Source organism: Ranitomeya variabilis, chromosome 3, assembly GCF_051348905.1.
Source record: "Ranitomeya variabilis isolate aRanVar5 chromosome 3, aRanVar5.hap1, whole genome shotgun sequence".
In the NCBI taxonomy this organism is placed as follows: Eukaryota; Metazoa; Chordata; class Amphibia; order Anura; family Dendrobatidae; genus Ranitomeya; species Ranitomeya variabilis.
In genome coordinates, this window is record NC_135234.1 from 71,496,957 (window position 1) to 71,510,860 (window position 13,904).

Genomic DNA, 13,904 nt, shown 5'->3' on the forward strand with positions numbered 1-13,904 from the left:
CCGATGATCAGTTTCAAGTCCCATATGGGGGCTACAAAATACTGTAAAAGAAAAAAAATGTAATGACCGTGTTTTTTAGCCATTTAGAAATTAAAAGTAAAAACCCACTTTTGGTACCGCCGCCTCCGTGAAAACCCAGGCTTTCAAAAATAAAATTAATCAACCTGATCTGTTAATCGCAAAACAAGAATAGTTTGGGGGGGGGGGGTTGTGTTCTGTATGTCTCAACTCCGCAAATGCAATAAGAAATGACCAAAACGTCATATCTACGTAAAAATGGTATCCATAATAAAGTCAGCTGAGGATACAAAAAACAGTTCTCTAACAGTTCCATCAACTGAAGAATGAAAACGTTACGGGTCTCGGTACACGGTGTGAAAATATTTTTGAGGGGACAAATTTTCAGACTTTTTTTTTTCTCCATTTAGATGTAAAAAATATTGATTTTACTGTTTTTTCATGACTATGAAAATTGTACATTCACACTGAAGGCATCAAAACTATGAATTAACACATGTGGAATTAAATACTTAACAAAAAAGTGTGAAACAACTGAAATGATGTCTTATATTCTAGGTTCTTCAAAGTAGCCACCTTTTGCTTTGATGACTTCTTTGCACACTCTTGGCATTCAAGAGCTTCAAGAGGTAGTCACCGGAAAAGGTCTTCCAACAATCTTGAAGGAGTTCCCAGAGATGCTTAGCACTTGTTGGCCCTTTTGCCTTCACTCTGCGGTCCAGCTCACCCCAAACCATCTCGATTGGGTTCAGGTCTGGTGACTGTGGAGGCCAGGTCACCTGGCGTAGCACCCCATCACTCTCCTTCTTGGTCAAATAGCCCTTACACAGCCTGGAGGTGTGTTTGGGGTCATTGTCCTGTTGAAAAATAAATGATGGTCCAACTAAACGCAAACCGGATGGAATAGCATGCCGCTGCAAGATGCTGTGGTAGCCATGCTGGTTTAGTATGCCTTCAATTTTTAATATATCCCTAACAGTGTCACCAGCAAAACACCCCCACACCATCACACCTCCTCCTCCATGCTTCACGGTGGGAACCAGGCATGTAGAGTCCATCCGTTCACCTTTTCTTGGTCGCACAAAGACATGGTGGTTGGAACCAAAGATCTCAAATTTGGACTCATCAGACCAAAACACAGATTTCCACTGGTCTAATGTCCATTCCTTGTGTTCTTCAGCCCAAACAAGTCTCTTCTGCTTGTTGCCTGTCCTTAGCAGTGGTTTCCTAGCAGCTATTTTACCATGAAGGCCTGCTGCACAAAGTCTCCTCTTAACAGTTGTTGTAGAGATGTGTCTGTTGCTAGAACTCTGTGCGGCATTGACCTGGTCTCTAATCTGAGCTGCTGTTAACCTGCGATTTCTGAGGCTGGTGACTCATATAAACTTATCCTCAGAAGCAGAGGTGACTCTTGGTCTTCCTTTCCTGGAATGGTCCTCATGTGAACCAGTTTCTTTGTAGCGCTTGATGGTTTTTGCCACTGCACTTGGGGGCACTTTCAAAGTTTGCCCAATTTTTCGGACTGACTGACCTTCATTTCTTAAAGGGAACCTGTCACCCCGTTTTTTCCGTATGAGATAAAAATACTTTTAAATAGGGCCTGAGCTGTGCATTGCAATAGTGTATTTTGTGGACCCTGATTCCCCACCTATGCTGCCGAAATACGTTACCAAAGTAGTCGTTTTCGCCTGTCAATCAGGCTGGTCTGGTCAGATGGCCTTGGTGTCTTCCCACAGATCTTGCTTAGTTTTCCATTGGTGGCTTAGTGGTGTGCGCATGTCCAAGGTCCCGAATCCACTGCACAGGGGAGTGAAAAGAGCGCGATGTGTGCTATTTCATTGGTGATCGGTGGGGGCGGCCATCTTCCTTTGGCCGCGCGTGCGCAGAAGCGGCGCTCTGCTGGCCGCGGCTTCAGGAAAATGGCCGCGGGATGCCGCGCGTGCGCAGATGGATATCGCGGCGGCCATTTTCCTGAAGCAGAGATGCGAACTGCGAAATGCAAAGTTGGTCACACAGGATTAATAGCTGCGTTAACGCTGGCATTAACCCTGTGTGAGCGCTCAGCGCTGACTGCAGGGCAGTAAAGCAGTGGCCATTTCGCTGCCAGACTATGGCCGTCGCTGATTGGTCGTGGCAATGGTTGTGGGCGTTTGGTCGAATCAGCGACTTGGATTTCCATGACAGAGGCCACGACCAATGAATATCCGTGACAGACAGAAGGACAGACAGAAAGACGGAAGTGACCCTTAGACAAATATATATGGAGAAGAAGGAAAAAAAAAAGCTTGAAAAAACAAAACCCTAAATAACAATTCAAGAATGGTGTGTTTTTGCACAGTCGCACCTCAGGTGGATTTTTTTTTTTTTCACCATAAAAAAAAAAAGGTTCTCATACATCTGTCGATGGAACAATAAAAAAGTTATGGCCCTTGGAAGGAAGGTAGAATAGAATCTAATCTCTTAAAAATCGTGCAGTTGATTTATTTTTATGTTTTTTTTATTGATTTAGATTCATGGTTTTCATTTTCTGCAGGTTGGTGGAAAGGGATGAAGCAATTCCTACCTGCCAAATCGGCCGAACACGAGGAGACACCGGTGAGGTACAGCAGCTGTGAGGTCAGCCGCCTGAGACCAAGGGAGATGACCACCATGTCAGCAGGTAGCGCCCTCCGCAGGGTGGTAGAGCCCCTCATCTCTCTGCTCACCAGACGTAACACATTCTAGTATTATATGGCATTCGAAAACGTGAATAAAGGAAAATTGGAGCAAAAGTGGCAATTAGATTTCCAGGCTTCCGGCCATCTTGTGGGATTACACTCCTAAATAGCCTTGTGCGGCTTCCAGTTGCCTGTATTGTGGCATCGAGCCTTGCAATTACCAGATTACTGCAACACGGCCTCAGCCTATCCAACGGGCACCCTTGCCAATAGACGGCCACATTTTTTTTTGTTTGTTTGTTTGCACAGTAATTATTATCTCACCCAAGTTCTTAAGTGGAGAATTCTTAAGAAAAGATCATTACATGTCCTCAATGTTTTTACATAGGAAGGGAATAAGTGGCATTCAAATCATGACAAATAGTATTTCCATTATGTTCTTGTTGGGGCCTGTTCACATGACGTTCAAGCCACATGTTTGTGATTTCATCAGGGGTTCTGCTTAAACTCCCAAAATACAGGTTTAACCCCTTAACGACCGCCGATACGCCTTTTAACGGCGGTCATTAAGGGTACTTAAACCACAGCGCCGTTAATTAACGGCGCTGTGGAAAAAGTGAATAGCGCCCCCCAGAGGCCGATTTTCTCCGGGGTCTCGGCTGCAGGGGGTAGCCGAAACCCCAGAGAACATGATTCGGGTCGGTTTTTACCGACCCCGCTTTTGCGATCGCCGGTAATTAACCGTTTACCGGCGATCGCAAAAAAAAAAAAAATATACGGATTTGCGTTTATTTTCTCTCCCCTCCGATGTGATCGCACATTAGAGGGGAGAGAAATAGGGTCCCCCGAGCCCCCCACGGTACCTTATGTACCGAAAAAGCAGCGCCTCTTGTCCCCGGCCCTCCTCAGTCTCCTCCGGGCCGCAAAATGGCGGGCGCATGTGCAGATGCGCCCGCCAAAATCTAGCTTCCCCCGCCAGTGTATTGGATGCGGTTTTTACTGACCCCAGGAGCGATCGCAATCCCGGGGGTCTTTACAGACCCCCAGGGTTGCGATCGCTCCATATAGCATATATATGTAAAAAAACCAACCATACCTGGTCAAGAGGAAGACCAGGGCCTGGTACAAAAAGGTGGCAATCTACCTTATTCAAACTGCCACATATAACAGCTTTGTCCTGTATAAAAAGTCCCAAGGACCACTTGCGTTCCTGCACTTTCAGGAAAAAGTTGTAGAGAGCCTCATATTTGAGCCAATGGCACCGGGGGAAGCCTTCGACTCTGGGGATTCCCTGAGACTTGCAGAACGCCATTTTCCTCACCCTGTCCCTGTCACTCCCACCCAAAGGTATCCTCAAAAAAGATGCCGAGTTTGCAGAAAGCATGGCAGACGGAGTGATTCCCGATTCTATTGCCCCACATGCCCATCCCAACCAGGCCTTTGTATCTCCCCCTGTTTTGAGACCTACCGCACCACCTACAATTATTAGTTTTTGTTTTTTTTTCAATAATTTTTAGTTTCTGCTTAGTGGCCCCAGTAGAACAATTTGGAACAATTGATAAAGAATATTTTAATTAGTAGATCCCATTTTACCCCATTTCACAATTAATTCCAGAACTTGGTCAATCCCATACCAAACTACTATCCCAACAAATTCTCATCCATGTACCCACGTCTGTACACTCTAGAGTGTGGACCCCACAAATGTTCTTGCAAAGTCAGGTCATCTGAAAATTCTAGGACTCGATCAATCCCATACCAAACTACTATTCCAACAAATTCTCGTCCACGTACCCATGTCAATAAGCGTTAGAATGTGGACCCCAGAAATGATCTTCAAAAGTGAGATCATCTGAAAATGAATTCTAGGACTTGATTACTCACAAACATTTTTGACAATTTATCTAACTTTGACTGTTTTTACGACTGTCTTGCTACACAAAACTTTGGCTTCCATTTATATTACTTATATTTATGTTGATGATACGGGCATGATCATTTTATTGTAGGATTTCTAAAAAATTAGTAAGTTCCGTACTTATACACTATGGGCTTTACTTTATGGTTCTTGCCGAACCTCTGGTACCAGACAATACTTTCTATAGAGAACTGGTTGTTTTGTGCATATAGCGGTTCTGACCTTGGCGGGTGGGAGCTTGCTATGGTGTACCACGTCTCTTGGCACATTCGTCTCTCATATAGGGATTGATGGAGCTAAAAGGACGTTGTGCGACCAGTCTCTGAAAGTGTCTGCCATTCTAGCCCTGATGGTGTTCTTTCACCTTTGGAACAAATTCCGCTTTGCCACATAGTTGGCTGCATTTTCCTCCACATTTTGCCCTTCATTCCAGTACAGTTTATTCTTCCTGCTACAATATACGCAAATGCGGGACAACAGTTTTGTTAGCAAGACCAATTTTATAATCAGCCAATGTGTTTTAGGAGCATGCCTCACTCTGTGAGTAATAATTCCTGGAAGGATTTTCTTGCTTGCTCAATGTCTCTAGAAGCTTTGAATGGGTCCTGGATCTTCAATTTCACCCTAAAGACCAAATGGTGTGCCATCTATTATAGCCAATGCTTTGTCACCAGTACTCACATTGGTGCCATATTGGATATATTTCTGAACACTTAAAAACTAGTGAAATAAAATTTGAGGTGTGTTCCTCAGAACTTACAGAAAAAATCATAAAAAAGGCATGTGAAAAAAATGCAAATTGTACATTTTCAAGCTTGTGTTGCATCAACTGCATAAAAAATGGTGGCATCAAACTACTCATTACCTCCCTAGATAAATAGATTAGAGGGTACAATTTATAAAAAAGACATTTATGGGGGATTTCTGTTGCTCTTGAACCACACAGGCTCTGCCAGTATAACAATCTATTTCAAATAAAGCCAAATTTGTCACATTGTGCCCCTTTCTGTCCAAGCCCTGCCATTTGTCCAAACAGAACTTTTTGACTACATATGGGATATTGCTGCGCTCATAATAAAGTGGGTAACAAATTGTGGGGTCCACTTTTTGATGTTGTTTCTGAAAAAAGTGAGAAATTCAGGTCTAAAACAAGATTTTCGTGGAAAAAAATGAATTTTTTCAGTATGACGACCTGATGTTATCAAACTCTGTGTCGTACATGTGGATTCAAATTGCTCAATATACCCCTGATTAAAATCTTTGAGGGGTGTAGTTTCCAAAATGGGCTCAGTTGTCGGGGGTTTCTGCTGTTAACACATCTACAAACCCAAAATGGCGTCCACTCTCACAATTAAGAGATTAAAAAGTCAAACTGGGCTCCTTCCCTTCCGAGCTCCGCAGTGCGCCCAAACAGAGGTTCACCCCCACATACGGGGTATCGACATACTCAGAACAAATTGCACAACAACTTTTGGGGTCCAATTTCTCTTGCTACCCTTGGGAAAATAAAAAATTGGGGGTGAAAAGATCATTTTTCTAGAAAAAAAAAAGAATGATTTTTAATTTTTTCGGCTCTATAAACTTGTGTGAAGCACTTGGGGGTTCAAAGTGTTGACCACACACCTAGATAAGTTCCTTAGGGGGTCTAGTTTCCAAAATGGGGTCACTTGGGGGGGTTTCCACTGTTTAGGCACATCAGGGGCTCTCCAAACGCGACATGGTGTCCGATCTCAATTCCAGGGAATTCTGTGTTGAAAAAGTCAAATGGCGCTCCTTCCCTTCTGAGCTCTACTGTGCACCCAAACAATGGTTCACCCCCACATACGGGGTATCAACATACTCAGGACAAATTGCACAACAACTTTTGGGGTCCAATTTCTCTTGCTACCCTTGGGAAAACAAAAAATAGGGGGTGAAAAGATCATTTTTGTGACAAAAAAAAAAAATAAATAAACAGTGGTTTACCCCCACATATGGGGTATCGGCATTTTCCGGACAAATTGCACAACAAATTTTGTGGTTCATTTTCTCTTTTTACACTTGTGAAAATAAAAAAAATTGGTTCTGAAGTAAAATGTTTGTGAAAAAAAGTTAAATGTTAATTTTTTCCTTCCACATTGCTTCAGTTCCTGTGCAGCAACTGAAGGGTTAATAGAGTTCTTGAATGTGGTTTTGCGCACCTTGAGGGGTGCAGTTTTTGGAATGGTGTCACTTTTGGGCATTTTCTGCCATATAGACCCCTAAAATTGACTTCAAATGTGAGGTGGTCCCTAAAAAAAAAAAAAAAAAATGGTTTTGTAAATTTTGCTGTAAAAATAAGAAATTGCTGGTCAAATTTTAACCCTTATAACTTCCTAATAAAAAAAAATTTTGTTTCCAAAATTGTGCTGATGTAAAGTACACATATGGGAAATGTTATTTATTGACCATTTTGTGTGACATATCTCTCTGATGTAAGGGCGTAAAAATCCAAAGTTTGAAAATTGCAAAATTTTTGCCATATTTCCGTTTTTTTTATAAATAAACGCAAGTAATATCGAAGAAATGTTACCACTAACATGAAGTACAATATGTCACGAAAAAACAATCTCAGAATCACAGGGATCTGTTGAAGCGTTCCCGAGTTATAACCTCATAAAGGGACAGTGGTCAGAATTGTAAAAATTGGCCCGGTCATTAAGTACCAAATTGGCTCTGTCACTAAGGGGTTAAGACCTACCCCATGGGAACTATTTACTATAATAAAGCATACTGAGTCACTATGCTTATTATAGCCTCAATTCTGGTGGTTTCCATAAGCGGACACAAAAGCTTTAAAAAAAAAAAAACTGCCCCTACTGTAAGTGATTAGTTAAAGGGCTATTCACATCTCTATTATCCTATCACAATATGTAGTATGTGTAATGATATTGGCAAATACCTTCAATTAGAAATGTAGCATAGTTCTTCAGATTCACTATATCGCTTACCCCATATGCAGGGCAAAATAATAATAATATTTTTTTATATAGCGCCAACATGTTCCGCAGCACTTTACATTATAGAGGGGACTTGTACAGACAATAGACATTACAGCATAACAATAAACACAGATCAAAACAGATACCAGGAGGAATGAGGGCCCTGCTCGCAAGCTTAGTCAGAGGAAAAAGGGGAGACACGAGAGGTGGATGGTAACAATTGCTTTCGTTGTTCGGACCAGCCATAGTGTAAGGATTGGGTGTTCATGTAAAGCTGCATGAACCAGTTATCAGCCTGAATATGTAACAGTACAGACACCGAGGCTATTAACTGCATAAAGTGTATGAGAACATGACATGCGAGGAACCTGATTATGGTTTACATTTTTTATTTTTTTTTTTGGGGGGGGGGGAGGTTTTATGTGAATGGGCCACCCAGGGATAGTTAGGTTGAGGCGGTAGGCCAGTCTGAACAAATGCATTTTTAGGACACACTTAAAACTGTGGGGATTGAAGATTAATCGTATTAACTTGGGTAGTGCATTCCAAAGAATTGGCGTAGCACGTGAAAAGTCTTGGAGACGGGAGTGGGAGGTTCTGATTATTGAGGATGTTAAACCTCAGGTCATTAGCAGAATGGAGGGCACGGATAGGGTGGTAGACTGAGACTAGGGAGGAGATGTAGGGTGGTGCTGAGCCATGGAGTGCTTTGTGGGTGAGGGTAATAAGTATGTACTGGATTCTGAAGTGGATGGGTAACCAGTATAATAACTGGCACAAGGTAGAGGCATCGGTGTAACGGTTGGTGAGGAATATGATCCTGGCTGCAGCATTGAAGACAGATTGGAGAGGGGAGAGTTTGGTAAGAGGGAGGCCGATTAGTAGAGAATCACAATAGTCAAGATGAGAATGAATAAGAAAAACAGTAAGAATTTTGCAAAAAGTAAGAAAAGGGCGAATTCTAGAAATGTTTTTGAGGTGCAGATAACAAGAGCGAGCCAGTGATTGGATGTGGGGGGTGAAGGAAAGCTTGGAATCAAGGATAACCCCAAGGCAGCAGGCATGTTGCTTGGGAGTAAAGGTGGAACCACACACGGAGATGGCAATGTCTAACATAAGTAGGTTAGTAACATAGTTATTAAGGTTGAAGGACGACTTTTAAGTCCATCTAGTTCAATCCCTAGCCTAACCTAACATGCCCTAAAAACCCATGTGGCAAAGAGTAAGCTCCACATTGGGGAAAAAAAATTCCTTCCCGACTCCACATACGGCAATCAGACTAGTTCCCTGAATCAACACCCTAACATGGAATCTAGTGTATATACCCTGTAACATTATACTTTTCAAGAAAGGCATCCATTCCCCTCTTAAATTTAAGTAATGAGTCACTCATTACAACATCATACGGCAGAGAGTTCCATGATGTTGGAGACAGCGGTAAGACAATCACTGGTGTTTTCTAAAAAGGCAGGCGTGATGTCATGAGAAGAAGTGTATAATTGGGTGTCATCAGCATAGAGATGGTACTGGAAACCAAATCTACTGATTGTTTGTCCATTAGGGGCAGTATACAAAGAGAAGAGGAGGGGGCCTAGGACTGATCCTTGAGGAACCCCAACAGTAAGGGGAAGGTGAGAGGAGGAGGAACCAGCAAAAGATATAGTGAAGGATCGGTCAGAGAGATAGGAGGAGAACCAGGAGAGAACGGTGTCCTTGAGGCCGATGGAGCGGAGCATAATGAGGAGCTGATTATCCACAGTGTCGAATGCTGCAGAGAGATCCAAGAGAATTAGCATGGAGTAGTGACCATTAGATTTAGCTGTTAGTAGGTCATTAGAGAGTTTAGTGAGGGCAGTTTCAGTAGAGTGTAAAGAGCATCTAAACATTAGTTTAGATATCCATGGTTACAACCACTAACAACTGTCACTGTAAGAGTGGTCATAACCATGGATACCTAATCCACTGCAATGCCCTGTACACGGGGTAATCGGCATTGCTAATGAGAAGAACTATACTACATTTCTCATTGGAGGTATTTGCTAATATTATTCCTACTACATATTGGGATAGGATCTTGGAGGTGGCAATACCCCTTTAATGGTTCTGTTCAGGGTATGTCTAAATCCCAAATTTCCAGGGATTTGATGAAACATCTGATGTTTCAAATGTGTGGCCCAAATGATGTGAACGGGCCCTTATTTCCACTAAATAATTTGTTCTTTATAAATGAAACCGAAACCTCTTTAATTTTTCAGAATACGCCCAGCCCCTTGTCGGGGGAGCAGTTGGCACCTTGCATCAGAGATCAACCTTCAAACCTGAGGAGAGTAAAGAAGGTGGGTATGCCGATCTGGATTCCTACAACTCTCCAGACAAGGACATTTACCATGCCTACGCCGAGCCGCTGCCGACCAGTGGGCCGGAATATGCTACGCCAATCATCATGGAAATGTCGGCGCATCCTGCCGGGACCATGTGCTTGCCTTCAACTTCTACTTTTAAAGGGGCAGGAAGCCAGGCGCCTGTCCTCGTAGGGACTTACAACAAGCTTGTATCTAGGACAGACAGTTCCTCATCCGCGCAGGTACTATATGACACGCCAAAAGTGACGCCAGGGACGTGCGCAGTGGAAGAGACGGTTTATCAGGTGCCACAGCCAACAGCAAGCAAGGATGTACCTCCTGAAGTGTAAACAGAGGCGCGCAGACTTTTGTATGTATTCATTTGAACAAAATCGCTTTATTTTCTAAGAGCACGTTGCATCGTGTGTCCATAAATAAGTAGATTGTAGTCACAAAAAAAAAAAAAAGTTCAAACCACTGTTCACGAGCTTTATACAGAAACACTAAACTACTTAACCAAATCTCCTGCACGAATATGCAAGGCGAGCGGGCGAGAGCTGCGCACAGATGATGCGGGCGACTGCAACGCTGGTTCATGGAGGAGTTCACGGGATCTGCTTTATAAAACGTGTTTCTGGTGCTGATTTCCACTTAGCATTTATTGTGTTATTTAATGTAGGGTTTTTTGCCTTCAGGTCATCTTTATTCCAGCTGCAGGATCTGACGTTCCAATATTTATTTACTGCCTGTTTTTTATCCTACTGAGCTCTGCTTAACACCGAAAGTGTGCCAGCCCCCCCTGTGTGCGCGTCACGCCCGACACTCAAAAATGCTGTGATAGGTTTGGGGTTTTTTTACATTCTGCGTTTCTGGTGTTAGTATGTTGTCTGTGACCACAGCTTTGTCCACAATGGCTGCTAAAAACCATTTGAAGAATGAAATGCGTGGCACATCGTTTCTTAGCGGTTCTGATCCTGCCTTATTGCCTTTGTCTGCAGCGCTAGTGCGTCCTTAAAATATTGTCCGGGTTTTATAACTGAACGCTTATGTATCCCTTCCACAGAAAGGCTGCAGGTTTTACGTGCAGGTAAAATCTACAGTGTGATACAGTAGCAGGCGAGAATTGCAAATTTTGAGAAAATTTTGTAATTTTTGACACTGGGGCCATTTTTAGACTCCAGGAACTTTCAGGAAGTTCACATGTACATTAGCAATATTGAATGGACTCTGACTCTGTTATGTATTGAAGCATCTAATGATCGTGGACAAAAGTTTTTATGAAGAGATCCGAGTCCACCTGTTGTGACAAGTGGACCCCTATCAGCTGTGTATAGAAGTGTCATCCTGCCTCTGAGGATAAGGAAACTGCTGTAAAACCTTCCAGTAAGGACAGGAAAAAAGACTCTAAAACATCCCCAGTGGGAAAATTCCCAAATTACTTAATTTTTTTTATTTTTCATTGCCAAATTTACTCATTACTTGAGATTTCCCGAGCACGCTCGGGTGTCCTCCGAGGATTTTTTAGTGCTCAGAGATTTAGTTATCCTCACCGTAGCTGAATGATTTACATCTGTTAGCCAGCTTGATTACATGTGGGGATTCCCTAGCAACCAGGCAACCCCCACATGTACTTATGCTGGCTAACAGATGTAAATCGTTCAGCTGCGGCAAGAAAAACTAAATCTCCGAGCACTAAAAAATACTCGGAGGACCCCCGAGCGTGCTCTGGTAATCTCGAGTAACAAGTATATTCGCTCATCACTATTGTTAACACAAAAACCTTACTTAATCAGTGGTTCTTTTTCTGACCACACATTCTCCTTCGTGAACTTGGTGCATCTTTTAGGAACTCATGCAGTAAAATAAATTTTGCTAAAATGTACGCCACTTTTGTGGAGCAATTGATGGTGAATCTGTTGGGCAGCGCTAGACAAAGCTTATGCCCCTCTTGCTAAATGGGGCCCATTTTATAATAAGTTGGCATAAGAACAGCAATAATTATATTGATAATATTTGGCGAGTAGGGGGTGTCTTTAATCTGAGCCATCGTTTAGTCCGACTCCCAGAATTTACCCGAATGCCGTCTAATGTAATGTAAGGAATACACGGTGCAACTATGAACTGCACACTATTACATTAGGTGGTCCCATTCACAGCAATGACATCTAACATTGAAGAGTAATTTAGAAATGGCGCCAATATATCAAAACTACCGTCCTCTGGGAATTTATCCTTGCGGGTTCCTTCTGCCGTAACCCAATCGCCATCACTGCACAATATCCGGTAATGGCAGCTGACCAATCAAAATTCATCTGCCATTTTTCTTGATCAAGTTGCGAAATGAAAATCGCGATCTGGTTAATAAGAGCCGGATTTTCACTGTTTCTATGGGATAATTTTTTAAAATTCACTTTTAACAACTAGGGCAAAACCTGTGGCCAGCAAACTGCTCAAAGATGGCTCCTGTACGGCAGAGAAGGCACAAAAAGGTGCGGAGCGGCGTGGATATTGAGGATATTTACTTGAAAGGAATCCTTTCCAAACTTTTATTTTCGTACTTTGGGTAAAATTTTCTGTATATACAAATCCATTTTCCTCAGGGACGGTGTGATCGTCTTCACACTAGATCTATTTCTTGACAATTTGCAATCCCAGTATTTGCTCCCCCTCAGCCCTTATTGACGTTTTGCCATAGTATGGTTCTTGTAAAAGATCCCATTCAAGCATTACAGATATAATTTAGATTTTCGCGCATGTTTGGGGTCTGTAAGTGCAGCTCATTTATTAATCGTGGATTTTGGTCACATATGTTGAAGATATTGTGTGGATGTCTCGTGGCATGTGAACATAACCTGACTCCTGCTCATCCTTCTCGCCCTTTCCTTCTATGCAAGGACAATTGTCATGAGCTGTGTAATCGGAGGCAACCTGGTTGCTGTGGATGTGCTCCTGAACAGAGGCTAAAACACCGCTACCCAGCAATCAGTTTGTGATGACCACTGTATCACAGTGGTCATTATAAAATCTGATTTATTTTTTTTTATATAGGCCTGACTAAAAAAAAGTTGTATAATTTGTGAGAATAATAGCACTAAGGGACAGATTTATCAAGTGTCTTTTCAAAAATGAGGCCCTAAGTTTTTCCGAGCCACTACCAACTTTATTCACTACTTACAAAAAGTTAGGAATAATTTGCTTTCGGGGACAATTTATAGAAAACGTTAAAAGTTCACGTTACAGTGATATTTTATCATCGAGGGTATTTAAGTAGAAGCAGCAATGGTGATTTCCTCATCTCAAACTTATTGCTTTATTGAAACAAAAGCCATCAACAGTGGTGGGTAGAATACCCCAACAAAAGACGTCTCAATAACTTGTCATGTGGCTTTGAGCATCAATTACAGCTTGACGACAACGTCTCTTGCTGTTCACAAGTGGAGTTATTGTCTGCTGAGACATGGCATCCCACTCTACCCCAGAACCTCAATGACCTGAGGCCTGTCCTTCAGGAACAGAGTTATGAGCCTCTACATGGCAACGCAATTGATCCCATAGATTTTCTATGGAATTCAGGTCTGAAGATAGTGCTGGCGGCTCTACTTGAGATTTCCAGTCTCTACAAACCGTTCCCTAATGATGCGACCTTAATGAGCTGGAGCATGGTCATCCATGAAGATGAACTTAGGCCTGTGTTGTTAATGCAAAGGTACAATGACTGGATTAATAATGTTGTTTAAGTAGTAGTGGCTTGTCACTGTACCATTCACAAAGTGTAGGGCAGTTCTGTATTGACTAGACACACCTGCCACACTAACTCCACCACCAAAGGCTTGCCTGGGGATACGTGACTGATGCATAGCACTCTCCTAGACATCTCAAATATCATTGGTGGCCATCATTTCTGCTCACCGTGAATCCGCTTTCATCAGTGAACAGCACTGAGGCCCACTGGACCCTCGTCCAACGTAGATGCTCCCTGGCCTATACAAGAAGATGATGCCTGTGACTG

At 42.6% G+C, this 13,904-nt stretch overlaps 1 protein-coding gene across 1 annotated transcript in view; it reads left to right on the forward strand.

Moving 5' to 3' along the window:
* Window positions 1–10,833, forward strand: part of DCBLD2 (discoidin, CUB and LCCL domain containing 2) — an 89,718-nt gene extending 78,885 nt beyond the window's left edge. The window contains exons 14-15 of the mRNA XM_077294129.1: window positions 2,552–2,677; window positions 9,809–10,833. Of these exons, the coding sequence (XP_077150244.1) occupies window positions 2,552–2,677; window positions 9,809–10,245 (563 nt within the window). The 3' untranslated portion in view covers window positions 10,246–10,833. The remainder of the gene's footprint in view (window positions 1–2,551; window positions 2,678–9,808) is intronic.
* Window positions 10,834–13,904: the final 3,071 nt, after the last annotated feature.